General features: G+C 35.5%; 2 protein-coding genes across 3 annotated transcripts in view; both read right to left on the bottom strand.

The window, feature by feature from the left end:
* The window catches only part of LOC132433936 (DBIRD complex subunit ZNF326), a 21,885-nt gene extending 13,901 nt beyond the window's left edge, over window positions 1-7,984 (bottom strand). The window contains exons 1-2 of one of the 2 annotated variants that reach the window (XM_060025351.1): window positions 7,894-7,984; window positions 2,644-2,842 (exon numbers count right to left, since the gene is read on the bottom strand). In XM_060025351.1, coding sequence (XP_059881334.1) covers window positions 2,644-2,839 — 196 coding nt within the window. In that variant the 5' untranslated portion in view covers window positions 2,840-2,842; window positions 7,894-7,984. Of the gene's footprint in view, window positions 1-2,643; window positions 2,843-7,740; window positions 7,847-7,893 lie in introns of those variants that run through there. The other variant, XM_060025360.1, reaches the window with a different exon arrangement.
* On the bottom strand, window positions 7,737-17,471 carry ZNF326 (zinc finger protein 326). The gene is made up of 4 exons (XM_060025375.1): window positions 17,336-17,471; window positions 15,364-15,408; window positions 7,948-7,983; window positions 7,737-7,852 (listed from the first exon to the last, which is right to left on the bottom strand). The coding sequence occupies exons 1-4, from the start codon at window positions 17,349-17,351 to the stop codon at window positions 7,737-7,739; spliced, it is 213 nt and encodes a 70-aa protein (XP_059881358.1). The 5' UTR covers window positions 17,352-17,471.

Genomic DNA, 17,471 nt, shown 5'->3' with positions numbered 1-17,471 from the left:
ACTTTTTTTTTTTTAAGATTTATTGAGATATAATTCAGTATAAACCATACGATCCACCCATTTAAAGTATGTAATCCAATGTTTTTTAGAACATTCACAGGTATGTGCAAACATTACCATAATCAATTCTAGAACATTTTCATCACCTTACAAAGAAATCTGGTACCCTGGTATTACTCCCTACACACCCCAGAGCCCAAAGCAACCACTAATCTACTTTCTATCCCTATAGACTTCTGTATTCTACACTTTCAAATGAAAAGAATCATATTATGTGGACTTTTGTGACTGGCTTCTTTCACTTCATTAATCTTTTCAAAGTTCATCCAAGTTGTAGCATGTATCAGTACTTCACTCCATTTTTATGGCTGGAAACTATTCTACCATTCTATTCTGTATGGACGTACCACATTTTGTTTATCCATTTATCCACTGATGAGCATTTGGGTTGTTTCTACCTTTTGGCTACTATGAACAATGATGTTATATGTATCCGTACACAAATTTCTGTGCAGACATATGTTTTCATTTTTCTTGGTATATACCTGGGAGTGGAACTGCTGGATCATATGGTAATTTGTTTAACCATTTGAGGAACTGTTTTCCAAAGTGCCTGGACCATTTTACATTCCCACCAGTGGTATAAGAAGGTTCTGATTTCTCCACATCCTCGCTAAGACTTGTTATTACCTTTTTGATTCTAGCCATCCAGGTGAGTATGAAGTGGTATCTCATCGTGGTCCTGATTTAAATTTCCCTGCTAACTAATTGTTGGGCACTTTTTCATGTGCTTATTGGCTATCTGTATATCTTTTTGGGGAAAATGTCTGTTCAGATGCTCTGCTCACTTTTTTCAATTGGGCTATTTGTCTTTTTATTGAGTTTAAAAATTCTATATATTCTAGACGCCAAGTCCCTTATCAGATATGTAATTTGCAAATATTTTCTCCTACTCTGTGAGCTGTCTTTTCACTCTCTTGATGGTGTCCTTTGAAGCACAGAAGTTTTTAATTTTGATAAAGTCCAATTTACCTATTTTTTATTTGGTTGCTCATTCTTTTAGTGTCATATCTAAGAATTCCTTGCCAAATCCAAAGCCATGAAGACTTACCCCTGTTTTCTTCTGAGAGTTTTATAGTTTCAGTCCTTGCATTTAGGTGTTGCATTTTAGCTTGTGCATGTGGCAATCCAGTTGGTTCCAGCACCATTTGTTGAAAAGACTATTCTCTCCTCATTGAATAATTTTAGCATTTTTGCTAAAATAAATTTGACCATAGATTTATGAGTTTATTTCTGGACTCTCAATTCTCTTCCACTGATCTATATGTCTGGCCTTGTGCCAGTACCACTCTGTCTTGATTACTGTGGCTTTGTAGTAAGTTTTGAAATCATGAAGTAATGAGTCTTTCTATTTTGTTCTTCTTTTTTTAGGATTGTTTTGGCTATTTTAGGTCCCTTGCAATTCCCTATGAATTTTAGAATCAACTTGTCAATTTTTGCAAAGAAGTTAGGTGGCATTCTGATAGGGATTGGGCTGAATCAGTAGATCAGTTTGGAGAGTATTACGATCTTAATAATGTTAAGTCTTCTGATCTATGAACATTTATTTAGTATTCCATTTATTTAGATCCTTAATTTCTTTCAACAATGTTTTATAGTTTTCAAAGTATAAGTTTTGCGGTTTTTTAAAATTTATTTATTTTATTTATTTATTTTTGGTTGTGTGGGGTCTTCATTGCTGCACATGGGCTTTCTCTAGTTGCAGCGAGAGGGGGCTACTCTTCATTGCAGCGTACGGGCTTCTCATTGTGGTGGCTTCTCCTGCTGTGGCGCACAGGCTCTAGGTGCGCAGGCTTCAGTAGTTGTGGCATGCGGGCTCAGTAGTCGTGGCTCGCGGGCTCTGGAGCGCAGGTTCAGTAGTTGTGGCGTACGGGCTTAGTTACTCCACGGCATGTGTGATCTTCCTGGACCAGGGCTCGAACCCGTGTCCCCTGCATTGGCAGGTGGATTCTTAACCACTGCACCACCAGGGAAGCCCTACACTTCTTTTGTTAAATTTATTTCTGAGTATCCAATTCTTCTTGATGCTAAATGAATTAAATTGTTTTCTTAATTTCATTTTCTGACTGGCTCTCAATTTTTAACACTGTAAAAATGGAAATAGGATTATCTCTAAGAATAATCATGTCCAGAAGATAATGAACAAATTAATTTTCTAGAAGAATGCACAGCTTTTCCTGGTACCAAGGACCATGAAAAATTTCTTGCCTTTGACCTCATGAAGGGGATTCTATGTAATGTAACATACCACTTCTTCAATAATATATCCAACAATAAATATAACACCCAAGAAAGGAGTCTGAATCAAAATCATGTGTGAGGTCTTTTTAAAAATATAGACATTCTGGCTCCACCCTAAATCAAGATGTAGCGAAGAGGGGTGAACCAGGGCATGTGAATTTAAAAAGTATCTTTTGGTAATTTTGATATCCATGACTGATTAGGGCATCTGCAGATCTGATTTCTACAACTGTAATTATTATACTGTTTCTCTATATAAATGTGAAAAATTATCTAAATGCACTGAGTTAAAAAAAATTAAAAGTACCTTGAACCATAGCAAGGTTATGTTTTCTTACTTACTGGGTGATTTGCTGAGGCTCATCTTCTCCACAGGTTTTGCTAGCTTGGGTTTCTTGATAAAGGTTCCACCAGGCTTATTAAATGGTTGCATCATTTTTCTCTTTATTCCTCTTGCAGCAGTAACTGTCACATTGGTGGGTTTGTTTTGATAGTCAACAACAATTCCAGGTCTATGAATGCTTCCAAAATCACTCATATGCTGCAAATTTGTGAAATCAAGAAATATTAGCACAATATCCAATGATAACGTATGAATTCATATATAATTTATGTTACCTATCTAAAATTTTTCACCTGAAAATTCCTCAGAATGTAACTAAATTTTACAAGTCCACTCTGAATAAATACATTGAAAAACTTTGTAAATTATTACATGAGCTCAAATCCATTGAATTAGTATTTTTATTTCCAGAAGAACATATATGAATATTTCCTGTTTTTTGATTCTTACAATTCAAAATTACTTGAGATCATAAACAACATATGTGCCTGTCAGAATATTACCACTTGTACAACTCTCTGACAACTCCTCTTCAGAGTTCCTAATCGATGTTTTCCCATGAAAAGACCTTAAAAGAAATCTTTATTTTACTAAAACCTGGCTTAAAACTAAGATACACAAAGAAGACCATATTTGAAGTTTGAAGTAAAAAAAGATCCAGAAATGATTTAGGATTTCTCCCTGTTGAAAAAGGGATGAGAAGGCGAGATGGAACATTAGTATGAAATAGGAGAGTTAAAGCATAACCATGCATCAACTTCCAAGACACACTTCAGATAAAGAATTGCATCTGACGTTCCATTCACATTCTTACCTAGAGAAACATATTCTGACCCAGAAGCCCAAGAAGCAAAAGTTTACAGACGAAGAGTCATGCAACCAAACGACTCTTTGTGTCCCTTCCTCTTCTCCTGTCGTTAACAAAATCCACTACACCAAAAGGCCACATGTTCATAGAAATTTACTCTACTAACCCTACTTTTAGAAGATAAAGATTGAGGAGTAATCTGAAGAGAAGGATCCAATGGGAATTGTACAAGTGAAGATTAAAAAAGAAAGCCCTATTGGTTCATCTATGTCATTAACAGGAAGAAAGAAAGAAAAGTCCATTCCGACTAGAATGGTGGAAACAAAGAACAGGAATACCTGTTTTTCTATCATGAAAACAAAATTGATATTTGAAGTCTCATTGAGAAAAACATCATTTGCCTAATGGAAAACGTTAAGAGTTTTCCAAATTTTCCAACTGGAATAGATTTTCAATTTCAAAGCCTATTATCCCAACTATTTTCAATTAATCTACAATCATGAAGCATGGTAGAATAGCAACATATCAGTTGCTTACATTTGTATATTATGCTTAGGAATACCTATCTAACCTAGTAGACTTGAATAAATTAGTGTTTCCAGGTAATTTACATAGTCACATCAGAAAAATCTTCATCAATTATCCATTAAAGGTGCAATGCATTTTACATAAGTAAAGAGTAACTGTTATAAATGCAAAATTTCTACACAAGTATGACAAACTACACTGATGTACCAAAGGCTAGTGAGCAGTTAAAAATATGTGCCCTACAGCATTTTTTATCAGAAGTACTTTCCTCTGCAAACAGAATATTAAGAGCAACTGACTTAAAAAAAATAAAACACTCCTCATGTTATAGCAAAAATACAATATTCTTTATAGGATCAAAGTGCATAGTAACTCCACAATCTACATACCCTTACTAGGTAAAATTTCATGTCAGTCAAGTTACCTGAGAATGTAAGGCATAATCTTTATACTATATATCCTGAAATTAAATACTTGAAGACTAGTATATTTACTCATTTAAGCAGTAATTTACAAAATATTACTTCCTAGGAAGAAGCCGTAGACATGTTTATACAGGGAGGAAATTATTTCTCAATAGTAAAACTAGTGACACAGGTAAAACAGAACACCCAGCAATAGGACATACTGTAAGAGAGTAAGTTAGCAAAATTATACTGACCACAAATCATCTACAACCTATTATACATATCAACTTCTTCACCATGTAAACATGGCTAAGCTACCCTCAACTATCACCGATTTTTAGTCTCTTGTGTTTAATGTGAAATATGAAGCTTTGAAGAAATTCTACGTGCTAGAGTTTAGCAGCAAAGTATACACATTTTATCATACATTGCACCTTTAACCTACTCAAAAACTCCAGAAGGGTTCATTACCTTTACATAATCCAAGAACTGTCCCACTAGCAAAACTGCTAGTGTTTACAAGGAAAAATGCAACTCCTTTTAACCCCTTTTAGACCAAACCTAATATCCTCACCTTTTTAATAAAGGGAGATTTGGCAAAACTTTATGAACAGTCATCTCACACTGCCACGTATTTTCTGAGGTGGAAAACTTTTATAGGCAACCTAAAAATTATGCTTAGGACTCAGCTTTTCTTCAAAATACACTGGGATGAACAGTGTTTATTCTAGTTGAAAACCATGGTCTTGAAAGGGTTTAAAAGAGTGACTAGTGAAAAGAATCTGAAAAGATTCTGTTGTACTTACTCCTCGGCCTCGGCCTCTGCCTGTTGATGGTCCTCCAAAAGCATCATAGTTTCTGCTTCCAAACGTACTTTCAGGATAAGCAGGCGTTCCTCTCCCCCGAGAGCCTACAGGTGCAGGCTTCATATGGGGTGAAGAAAAACTGCTGTAGGAAGAGTAATTCTCTCTTCCTCTGTCCTCCATAAACCCAGGCCTCAATTTTGAACGGGAGTAAGGTGCTTCCCAGCTAGACCCGCCCTGGTTTCTACCTCCGAAAGAGTCAAGGCTATTCCGGTAGGAGCTCTCAAATCGACCACCATAACTACCTCCGAAGCGGCTTTGTTCGGGTTCATTAAAACCATAGCCAGATCTGTACAGATCTCGCCCACCCAGAGAAGACCTGGAGTCGTAAGACTCATAAGGTCCAAACCTGGAAGAGTTGCACAGTGAGGGAAAAAACAAAAGTAAGCTTACTAATGTTAGACAATTCAAAAGACAAATTATCAGATGACATTTATCAACTAAAATTCATTTATACCATACTGGTTTGCACAGTTCTACTTTTGTTCACACCTGATTAGGGCTGGGCAGTTCAACATGAGACCAGATAGAAAGCTATCTGAGTCAGTGTTTAAATATGAATTGAGTTAAGTAAACCTTAGCTTAAAAATCTGCTTTTTGGCAGCTTTCTATTTTATTAGAAAGAAAAGATTTGTCTGTCATTATTTAAGCCCAGCCCTAGTCTTGGGAAAAGTCATTTGTTAAAGTTCACAAACTACTCAAAACTTTCTTTGAATCCATCCCTAATACTGGAAAATACAAAATATTTACAACATTTTGGCTTTCAATGGGGACACAAATTGAAGACTACACAGATGTAGGCTACTTGTGACACAGAAGAGATCCATTTGCACCCCCAATAATCTATATGACAAAACTGCTTCATTGTGTCTACAGCAGTCAAAATTGGGAGAGTTATCTGGTTATGAAGTTTGGCAACCTGCCAAACTTTGGTTAAGGTCAATAATCAATCCTCAGTCACTTTTTACTTGTAGACTAATAAATCTAACAAATCTAGAAGGATAAGCACATAAAATAGAACATAAAAGTAAAAGACCACCAACATATACCCTCTGCATATGAATTTTCAAGGCAGATTAGAAAGAATACATTTTATAAGGTCTTCAATTGTTTGAAAAATTATGCCCTATTATCAAAAAATTATTCCCTAGTATCACATAAAATTATCACATAAAGCTACTCTAAAAAAGGGAGTGTACAGTCTCCTCAAGGTTTTAATAGAGTCAACAGAAGAAACAAATCATCTTACTTCTCACCGAAGCATGGATTACAGAAGTCGCTTATCTTACAACATAGTTTTATAAAGGCCCACAATTACACGAGATAAATGATAACATCTACATAGTTTACGCACATTACATTTACAATGTAATAGGGCAGGAAGAGATATGGTAAAACATTTAAATGTGTTACATTACTTCAATTATTTACAGATCACTAAATAGAAGGTACTATTTACTTCTGAATCCTAGTAACTATATAAAAATTATTCCTCTTTTCAACTACATTTTTCAAAACATCTATCACGTAAGCAAAATTGTTGTAACTATTTTCTTGATTTTTCTCTACTATAAACCATAATGGCACACTTGAAGCAGAAAAAAGAAAAGTAAGCATCATTCAGTCCATCCTTAAGGAATCCAGATCCTTCAATTTATGAAGAAGGACAATACTTTCTAATGTTTCCTAACTAGTTTTACTTATATCTAGTAGGAATCTTTGTGCCTCAAAAAGTAGACCCCCCTTGACCTGAAATGTGGTCAACCCTAAAGCCTGCAGGAGTTCAACTAGGTTTAAGCTTTACACAGCATTGACAGTGAAACGTAAGTACAACCTAAATTCTACTGCATTAAAATAAGAAAAGGTATCATACTCATGGCTTTAATATAATGTTCCTAGTCTAGAGCACAAGTGTTTCTGGTATAAGCAGTACCTGCCAATAAATAATCTAGACATGATTTAAAGAACACTTTTATTATTACAATATGCTCTTGTAACTTACTTTAAAATTAAAAGAATAACTATTTTAAATGTTTCTTAGAAACTGAATGTTGCTAGACTGGTTCAGTTAAACCCATTCTAGTCAAAGACTGCTTTGCTGCTTTATAGAGTACCCCACCGTAGTAAAGATTTTTGGAAATTCATAAGAAAAAGCTTCACAAATAATATTTCCAATAACATTTTTATATCATTTGTTCAGGACTTTCTGATTGATAAGCAGTTAAAAGTAAAAGAAGAAAAAAAAATGCTCACTGCTAAAGACAGAAAATCTTACTCTATTATAATGAAATGATAAAGGTTTTCCTGAGATTTTCCTAATGTCTGCCAGTGATGCTGAGATAATTTTTAGAACCATTAACACCTTTCAACATTTAAGGTGATTCTAAATAGCAAAGTTCAAGTAGCGCCACATGCCTAAGGAATAGGAAATTAGAATATCCAGAATCTTACAGTCATCTAATTATTTGGCCAAGTGATGAAGCAATTTACCTGCTACCCCCACCACCACCACTGTGACTGTCCATGCCATATGACTGGTTTAGGTAGGAGTCCATGGATCTTTGACCCCCACAGGATCCATGGCCATAGTCACGATCCATCCCTACAAAGAGTTTAAAAAGAAAAAAATTAAATGACGCTCACCTTTACTGGCACTCAAAAGAAGTATTTTTAGATAAATATCCTTGAATGTCAGACCTCCATAAGATCCGGGGCCATAATCACGATCCATTCCTAAAAGAGTCAATAGCAAAAGGTCAGTAAGATACCATTCTCTTCAAGAATCTTTGCATAAAACACAAGATATTCATATCAATCATCTGAGATGATAATTCATCATTAACATTTAAGCTAAAGCCACAACAGACACTGAAGGAAAAAACACACAGATTATAATCTACTGAAAAATCAGATTTGCTAATGAAACCTAATTTTTCAAAGAAAAACATTATCAACTAAAAAGTTCTATATTAAAATTATCTTCAATATAGCCAATGTTTATTTGACTAGGGTACTACCATAAGGCCCTGTGTTAGGTGCTACATGGTACATAATTAATAATTCCTATTCTTAAGAAAAGTCAGTATTTAATAACATCAAAAGGAAAAATTTTTGTTACAAGTATAGTCTTCTACATCTAACTCCTCTCAAAATGTCTAAAAACTCAGAAGCAGCCACATTTTAAATTAGCCCAATTGAAATTAGTTCATACAGTAACTGAAATAGGTATCTTTAAAAAGTAAAATCAGAGTAGGGCCAATCTGTGGTACTGTGCCTATAAATATTTAAATCCTCAAATACTTTGAATAAAGGGAATGAATGTGAATTCTAGCAATACAGACACTAAAAAAATTATGATACAATCGAGGCACTTAAGTATATTTTATTACACTGTAATTCCACTTACATCCCAACCTCTGACATGAAAAACAAATACAACAAAAGAAGTAATAAAATGAATTTACTATGATTATAAAATTGAAAAAATTTAAAAACCATTCAGAATGTGTTTCCTATAAAGTCCTTTAAGATCCTTCATTTATCACCCTCTCCAAGTTTTATGCACTAATAAATGTAAGAATATACACGGAGCAAATACATTAATTTTTATTTTTTAAAAACGCTAAATTTTAATTATAATCATATAAATATGATTTCAGGTCCTAATAACAAAATCTTGCAACTTTAAACCTGAAAGCAACCTAAATGATCAAATTTAATCATTTCATTTTATAGATTATGGAACTAAAAAGTCCAAAGAGATGAAATGATTTTCCTAAAGTCTCATAAATAACCACCCCTCTAGTTTCGTGCTGTCGCTTCTACATGAAACACTCTCTTCTACCACCCCAAATATCAGCTTGTTGAAATTTTCTAATCTTTTAAAGTCCATTTCAAATACTAATCCTTTCAAGAACATTTTTACTGATGTTGTCTCAGTTGATTATCATCTTTCTTTTGAATGTCTACAAAACTCTGTAGCTCTTACATGGTATTTATGATACTCTGCCTTATACAGTATTCTGCTATTTGTGGCCTCATTTTTTTTTTTTTTTGGCTGCGCCACACAGCATATGGAGATCTTAGTTCCCCAACCAGGGATGGAACCTGTGTCCCCTGGAAGCGTGAAGTCTTAACAACTGGACTGCCAGGGAAGTCCTGTGGCCGCATTTTAAATGTACACTAGACTTGTGGTCAGGGTCTGATTTTTCACAAATTTTTTATGCACCCTAGGACAGCAGTTTTCAATAGCCTGTTGATTACTGAGAGTTGCCAGGACCCCTTCAGAGGGTCCACAAGGTCAAACTATTTTTATAAATAGTACTAAGATATTATCTGCCTTTTTTCACAGTGTTGAAAATTTTTTTGCACTGAAGATGCAAAAGCACTGGTGGATAAAACTGTTGGTGCTATAGCACAAATCAAGGCAGTGACACCAGACCACACTAGTAGTTGTACTGCACACTTGCAGTAAAAAATAATAAAAATGCCATCATTGCTTAAAGAATGTCCTTGATGAAGCAGTAAGAGTTATTAATTTTATTAAATCATGACCTTTGAGTACACTCTCTTTATGATATTCTGCGCAGTAAAATGGAAAGTATATGTAAAGCAATTTTGCTGCATATCAGTGCATAAAGTTCCATTAAGTGCCATAGTTCTCTCCAGGAAAAGCCACTGAATTAGCCACTTTTTACAAGGAATACTATTTTTACTAAAAGGAAAGACTGACATTCAAAAACTATGGCTTTCAGACTTGAGCATCTGGCAGACACTTTCTCAAAAATGAAGTGAAACTCACTTCAAAGAAAATAGGTAACAATATTTGTTGCCAAAGATGAAATTCAAGCTCTCACGTGAAAATCAGAATTTTATAAAACTTGAGCTTGACAGCTTCCCAATACTTAAAGGTTTTTCTGATAAAGTTGATACTAGTATTACTGAATATGACTTTTTACACTGTACAATAAAATCTGTCAATATCTGGAAAATCTGAATAACTCAATAAACCAGTACTTTTCAAATAACTAATGCCTGATATTACAGGATCATAAATCGTAAAAAGATCCATTCAAAGTGCAAGGCATACAAATGCATTTTAATATAACAAAAAGTTTATCAATATACAGAAAGTACTGAGATATTTTACATTGTTTTTTGTTCATACTAAGACTTCAAGTCAAGTTCATACTAAGACTAAGACAGCATACCTCAATACAGACTCTCCACACTGCAAGCGCTCAATAGTCATACGTGGTTAGTGTCTACCATATCAGATAACACAGTTCTAAACTGATAAAATAGTTATCTGTCTTTAAAGTTGGTAATTATACAATATAATTTGCTCATATCTCATATAGGGGACAATTTCAACATTAAAATAAAGTTTTCAAAATAAAAAGCTTTCCTCTAAAGGCTTCATATTAAAATGTAATTTTAGAGTTAGGTTCAGTTAGGTACACAAAACAAAAAAACTTGTATTTTGTTATTTCTGCTCATTTCTATTTTGAGTCAGCAGAGGCTGCCTTTGGATACTAAATCTTTCCGTTTTTTGATTCTGTGTGTTTTTATTTCACTACAGAGTCATAAATTACTAACATTTATTGCACACTCACCTTGTGCCAGGCACTGTGGAGTACACAAAAATTAATAGAGCTACCCTTATACAGCAATGACTTGGGCTTACTGTTCATACTACTGTTACTATTCAGTTAATTAAAAAGGAAAAGAGGAAAAGTCTTTATACGTATTGCATATAATCAGTGTGATTATAGGGATATAGATTCTATAAGATGACCATTTATATATAAACGATATTCTTCCAGGTTACCAAAGGAATTTAAAAATCACTTTAAAAATAAAGTTGTAAGACTATAACATACCTTTACTATTAATATTAAATAAGAACAAGGATATACTGTACAACACAGGGAATACAGCCAGTATTTTACAATACCTATAAATGGAATATAACCTTTAAAAATTGTGAATCACTATGTTATACACCTGAAACATATAGTATTCCATCAACTATTTCTGAATAAAAAAATATATTAAATGAAAGTAACTCACTCAAAAATTAAACGGACATATTTTAAATCAAATCTGTTCTATTGCTTTGATTATCATATAAATGATAAGCTCAACAAATGTTAAAACTCATGTATAATTAAATCAAAAGATTAAGAGCTGTGGAGTAGTATGAAAAAACAACTGACTTATGATCAAAATAACTAACAAGTTGTATGACACTAAGTCATGAATGAGACCACTTTTTACCACCTCCACACTACTAGCATCATGATGCAGGCCACCAGCATCTCTCACCTACACTATTGCAACAGCCTCCCAACTGGTTTTCCTGCTTCCACTTTTGCTCCCTTTCTGTTTATTGTGAAGAAAATAGCTAGAAGAATTCTGTCAAAATGTAAGTCAAATTGTTCAATGCTCAGTACTTTCCAATGGCTTCCCATCTTACTCCAAGTAAAAGCTAAAGCCTTAAGATAATCTATAAGGCCCTACACCAGTGGCCCTTACTCACGGGCAATTTTGCCCCCCAGAGGACATTTAGTAATGTCTGAAAACATTTTTGGCTGTCACCAAAATGGGTAGTGGGTGCTACCTGCATCAAATGACACAGGCCAAGGATGCTGCTAAAACATTCCACAATGCACAGCACATTCCCCCAACAACGAAAAATTATCTAGTCCAAAATGCCAACAGTGCCAAAGCTGAGAAATCCTGCCCATTACCTCTTAACTTTATCTACCCCATTGCCTCTTAATTTCATCATCTATGGTTTCCCCTTACTCCACTCTAGCTATACTAGGTCCCTTGCTGTTCCTAGACTACAACAGGCATGTATCCATTTTTGCACCTGCTATTCCCTCTGCATGGAATGCTCTTCTTCTGTATCTGTGTTGCTCACACCCTCAACTCTTTCAGGTCTTCACTTTCTATTGCTTCCTAGATATAAGCAAATTGTCTTTGACTTTCAATGCCTTCTGGCTACACCTCACTATTCTAACCTTGTTTTAAGATTACTCAGCAAAAATCATCTGCTGTAGTCAAGCTCATCTTCTTAAGTCTCTCTGAAGCACAGTGTACTCAGCCTTACCTTTGTTCCTGCTTTCCCTCTACCCAAAATGCTTTCCCTTTTTTTGTCTGCTATTTATATAAAAAGAATTATTTTAAAGCAAGAAGGAAATATGAAGACACTGGAAATACAACTTCCTTCCAAGAAATTTGTAGCTTGACATGTTTTCCAGTGTCTTCTACTTCATTTCAGTCGCTGGAAAATACAACACTAACAATCAATGCATTGTTGGCTTCAACTGGTAACTACTACACACCTTTTATTTCCTAAAGTCTACAGCATTCTTCCCCTAGATAGCTTCATGGCTTGCATCCTCACCTCCCTCAAATCTATGCTCAAAAGTTACCCTTTTAGTGAGGCTTTCCCTAGCTTATCTCTTTAAAATTGTAACACATGCGCGCGCGCGCGCGCACACACACACACACACACACACACACCCTGCCCTGTGTTATTATTCTCCTAGCAATTGCAATAGTACACTATATATTACTTCTTGTTTACTGTCTATTTCACCCCACTAGACTGTACACTTCACAAAGGCAGGAATATTTGTCCATTTTGTTCACTGCTATATTGATAGCTCCAAGAACAATATCTGATACATAGCACTCAATAAATATCTGTTGAAGTCAAATTACATCCCTGAAATTAAGTTCCTCATTTATAAAATGTAGATAACTCAGACCTCAAAGTGGTGTCAAGCAGTGGTGTTTACCTAAAGGTGCATTCCAAAATCATTCAAAGTAGTTCTTTAAAACCTACATAGTTGGGACCATTTACCCTAAAAATTAAGATTCAAGGGGACTAGAGTATGACCTAAACAGATACACTTTGAGACAGCTCCACAGGGAAGTCTAACAATCACCCTTAAATGAGAACCACTGTTGGAACTAAAATTAAGAGAAAAATAAGTCATAACATTAGTAAAAAACTAATTTGGAAAGATATATGCACCCCCATTTTCACTGCAGTATTATTTACAATAGCTAAGATATGGAATAACCCAAGTGCCCATCTATAGATTAATGGATAAGATAATGTGATGTGATATATATGTATGTATATACATGAAATATTACTTAGCCATGAAAAAGAATGGAATCTTGCCATTTGCAACACGGATAGACCTTGAGGGCATATGCTAAGTGAAATAAATCAGACAAAGAAAGATAAATATTGTATGATTTCACTTATATGTAGAATCTAAAAAAACCAAATCAAATCAAAACAAAACAAACAAAAAAGCCAAGCTTGTGGATATAACAGATTGGTGGTTGCCAGGGAAGGGGGGTAGGTATAGGAGTGGGTGAAATGGGTGAAGGGAGTCAGAAGGTACAAACTTCCAGTTATAAAATAAACAAGTCATGGGGATGTAATGTATAGCACAGTGACTATAGTTAGTAATAGTGTATTGCATATTTGACAGTTGCTAAGAAAGTAAATCTTAAAAGTTCTCATTACAGGAAAACTATGTATGGTGATAGATGGTAACTAGACTTATTGTGATCATTTCACAATGTATACAAATATGGGATCATGATGTTGTACACCTGAAATATAATGTTATATGTCAATTACACTTCAATTAAAAATAAAGTGCATGTTTTAAAAAGAAGGTCATAACAGTAGTAACAGAAATTTCTGAAACTCTTTTTGCAACACTGTACATTAAGAAAATAAACTTCTGGCCCTCTATGATTCTGCATCTCAAAGCCCTATATTTAGGCATTAAATTCAACTCTCTCTTACATCCTACTGGAGATCATGGCCTTCTATTATTCCAAACCTCTTTGCTGAAAGTACTAGTCCTACTGACTCCAGTTTAAAATCCTGGATTCATTTTTATTCATCCTTCTCAATTTTCTACTCACTACTAGGCAGCCTGAAAGTTCTGCTAATTTTCTCAAGAAATAGATTAATATTTTTTAAATTACTATCATCACCTCCCAAGTTCAAGGTCTAAAATCCTTACAACTGAATTTACGAAACAGCCTTCTTGATAATTTTCCAGTTTTCAATCTAACCTACATGTGGATGCAAATTAAACTTCTTCTGGTAATTTTATTATATCACTCTGCTGCTCGAAAATATATTTTTCAGCACTCAATATACATTGACTACTTCCTATATGTTTAACCTTTTTAGTCAACATCAAATTCAAAGTTTCTCTAAATTCTTAGAGACGATAAATAGAAATTAACTGAATGCTAATTATTCCCATAAAATGACATGGTCTTCTTTACGTAGTAGCACATTTACTTCAGCTTTATTTAGTGAATATATTACATCCTGTACAACAGTTGAATTTTACATTTCTCTGGCAATTAGGATATTTAATTCCACTCCCTGGTGTCATTCATATAATGCTTTTTAACCTCTTTGAATTGTTCCATGTTCTTTTTGTGTTATTATCCTGACTGGTAAAGCCTTAACTCTAATAACTATCAAAACACCACCCCAATTGTATGCTGCATACCTCTTATGATTTTACCTAGCTCTGTAGTCACAACTCTTATGTCAATAAACAATCAGGCTTCTTTATGTGCTCCTCTAGACAGTTCTTTATATACTAACACATTTGGACACATTAAAGCAAATGACCTCAAAAACAAGGTCAAAATGTTACAAAAGAAGCAGTATAAAACAAAGCCAATAATCCACTTAATCTACTTTACTCAATACCAAAACCTCTAATTCAACAAAAATAACTCAGCTAGCTGCTTGTTAAGTCCTCACTCAGTTGCAGTCAGGGCCTTTTGGAATAAATTAAAGGATTCATAATTCAAATAAAACAGAGTCAAATTAATCTCAATAGCCCTAAGTTTTTCTGATCCCAAATTATCTAACTCAAATAATATATATATTATAACAACATTAACGCTGATACATGAAGAGACCAAACAATGCCTGAAACAAGGCACAATTCCCTTTTTACACTGGTACTTTATATGGATGAAGAGAAAAACTGAAATGCATTCCCTTAACTTATTTCAGAGCAAATGAAAGAGGATACTCACCATTAAAGCTCTGATAAGTATTTCTGCAAGCAGAGTGAGTGTAATCTATGAAGACACATTTAACAGAAAGGAATTAGTTCAATATTAGCAAAAATCTGAAATTATATACCCATCTACTAAAAACAAACACAATTTTTAAAATGCCATTAATGCAATTATCTGCAAAATAGGGTGTAAATAATTATAAATATTTCATATGGGAAAATACATATCCCTTTCTTTTCACTATCTCCCCAAATGGCAAGTTTATCATCCAAATAAATCATGGTAATGTAAAAATTAGTTTATAAAACCTGATATATAATAACATCCAAAAAAGGGGATCCAGTACTGATTTATATGGAGTAACAAAAAGGAAGGCAAATATGTATCAAATAATGCAAAAAGCAGGGACATCTGAGAATTGATTCTATGTAATATATAATTTTTTCCAAGTTAATATTTCTTTTAGCACTTAATTTGCTCTCTAAAGATTTCAAGATCTTATCTGAGAAATGTATATACATATATGTATATATGTGTGGTGCTACATCTACCCAGGATGTGGCATCACCACCAAAAAATCATATTGATAATTTCTCTGTCAAAACGAATTCGGCAATTGTTAAATCCTTTAGTTAATTTTACTAATAAATACTGAAAGAAAAGAATTTAACAGAGTGGTCATTTGGATACAACAGAATCCAACTACACTACACAGGATTAGTCAAAGTCCAACTAAAACAAAAAAAACACCAGTGTGCTACTGTTAATATCTAAACTTCCTGTTTCAAAGTAACTTAAAACTATCCACAAAAAGGTTATTCCAATCCCCTTTCATATACTTAGATTTGATATCTTTAACTCTTTGTGGCATGAAATCAAATCAAAGATCAAAAGATCATTTAGTCGGACTCACAGCACATTCAAAGATAATTCTGGGGGTTGGGTTAGAGGCTTAGAACTAGGTAGTGAACTGATTTTATTTAGAAATGCCTGGTTACTCAGGACTAAATTCAGTTTATTCACACCCCTTCTCATGTCTCCCTAAAGCTGTCATTACGTACTCATTTTACCTTGACACCCGTTCCTATAAAGTTGGCCAAGATTTGAAGACAAGTTGAAAACCAAATTAATTTTACTTCGTGAGCCTATGAAAATGCTTTAAAGAACTGGCCTGAGAGACGACTGAAAGGTACTGCTAAAATACGGTTTATTTAAACAGCAAGTCCAACACAGGCGGTTGTGCACAGGTCTGAATTTGAAGGGCATGTGATGCTGTGCCAGAATTCTGACTAACTTAAGTCCCATCCATACACCGTCCAGACAAAAAAGCTTTGGTTCACAGACATATTTCAAATTAGGGATTAAGGCCCAGGCAATGTTTGTTGGTGGATAAATATCCCAGTTTGCTAACCAGAAATACCTTACTTTCCATTCTGGATAGAGATCTACTTATACTTATCACTTACAGATGCCCTTTAAACTCATCTTAAACTAAGACAACCAGGCACACGACCGTGAACAAGCCTCTGAAAATCCTATCCGGCGAGAAGTAACCTGGGTTTGGGCATTGACTAAAAGGACGATCTGGGTCGCTGCCCACGTCGCGAGTGCGAGCCGCGGCAAGGGAGGCCCGCTTGCCGCTTAGCCCGAGACCGGGAAGTTGGAAGCGTCCGGGCAATTTCCACGCAGCGGGGCGGGGACCAGTCTGGGGCCGAGTCCGGAGGCCGCGGCGCTTTAGGCGCGTCCTTACCCACACCGAGGCCGGCGCGGAACTCCAGGGTCGCGGGCCACAGCGGGCGCCGGGCCGGGGGATCGGGCGCGCGGGTCCCCACAGAGGCCGACTCCGGGCACCGGGCCCGCGGCGGGCGGGCGGCCTCCGGGCCCGCAGAACAAAGCCCACACGGCCATCTTGAGACGGTAAACAGACCCCCGGGGCAGGCCACCCCACCTCCCGCCGCCGCGGCAACCAGCCAGAGGCCGCGCTTACCGTCCTCGAAGTCCATGGCGGAGGCTCGGGGCCGACGGCCTCGGCGGCGCTGGGCTGAGCTGTGGCGGAAGGAGAGCGCCCGTGACCCGCGGTTACACACAGCCAGTAAACGCGACCAAGAGCGGCGCTACCGGCC

The sequence above is a fragment of the Delphinus delphis genome, chromosome 1 (assembly GCF_949987515.2).
Source record: "Delphinus delphis chromosome 1, mDelDel1.2, whole genome shotgun sequence".
Lineage (NCBI taxonomy): Eukaryota > Metazoa > Chordata > Mammalia > Artiodactyla > Delphinidae > Delphinus > Delphinus delphis.
This window is presented reverse-complemented; position numbering and strand designations above follow the sequence as displayed.

Bases quoted from the DNA above. Each gene is read 5' to 3' on its own strand.
- ZNF326 (XM_060025375.1), bottom strand. The intron at 7,984-15,363 runs GTGAGTATCCTC...TGACTCTTTTAG, and splicing joins TACTTATCAGAGCTTTAATG to GAATGGATCGTGATTATGGC. The intron at 7,853-7,947 runs GTCTGACATTCA...AACTCTTTGTAG, and splicing joins TGGCCCCGGATCTTATGGAG to GGATGGATCGTGACTATGGC.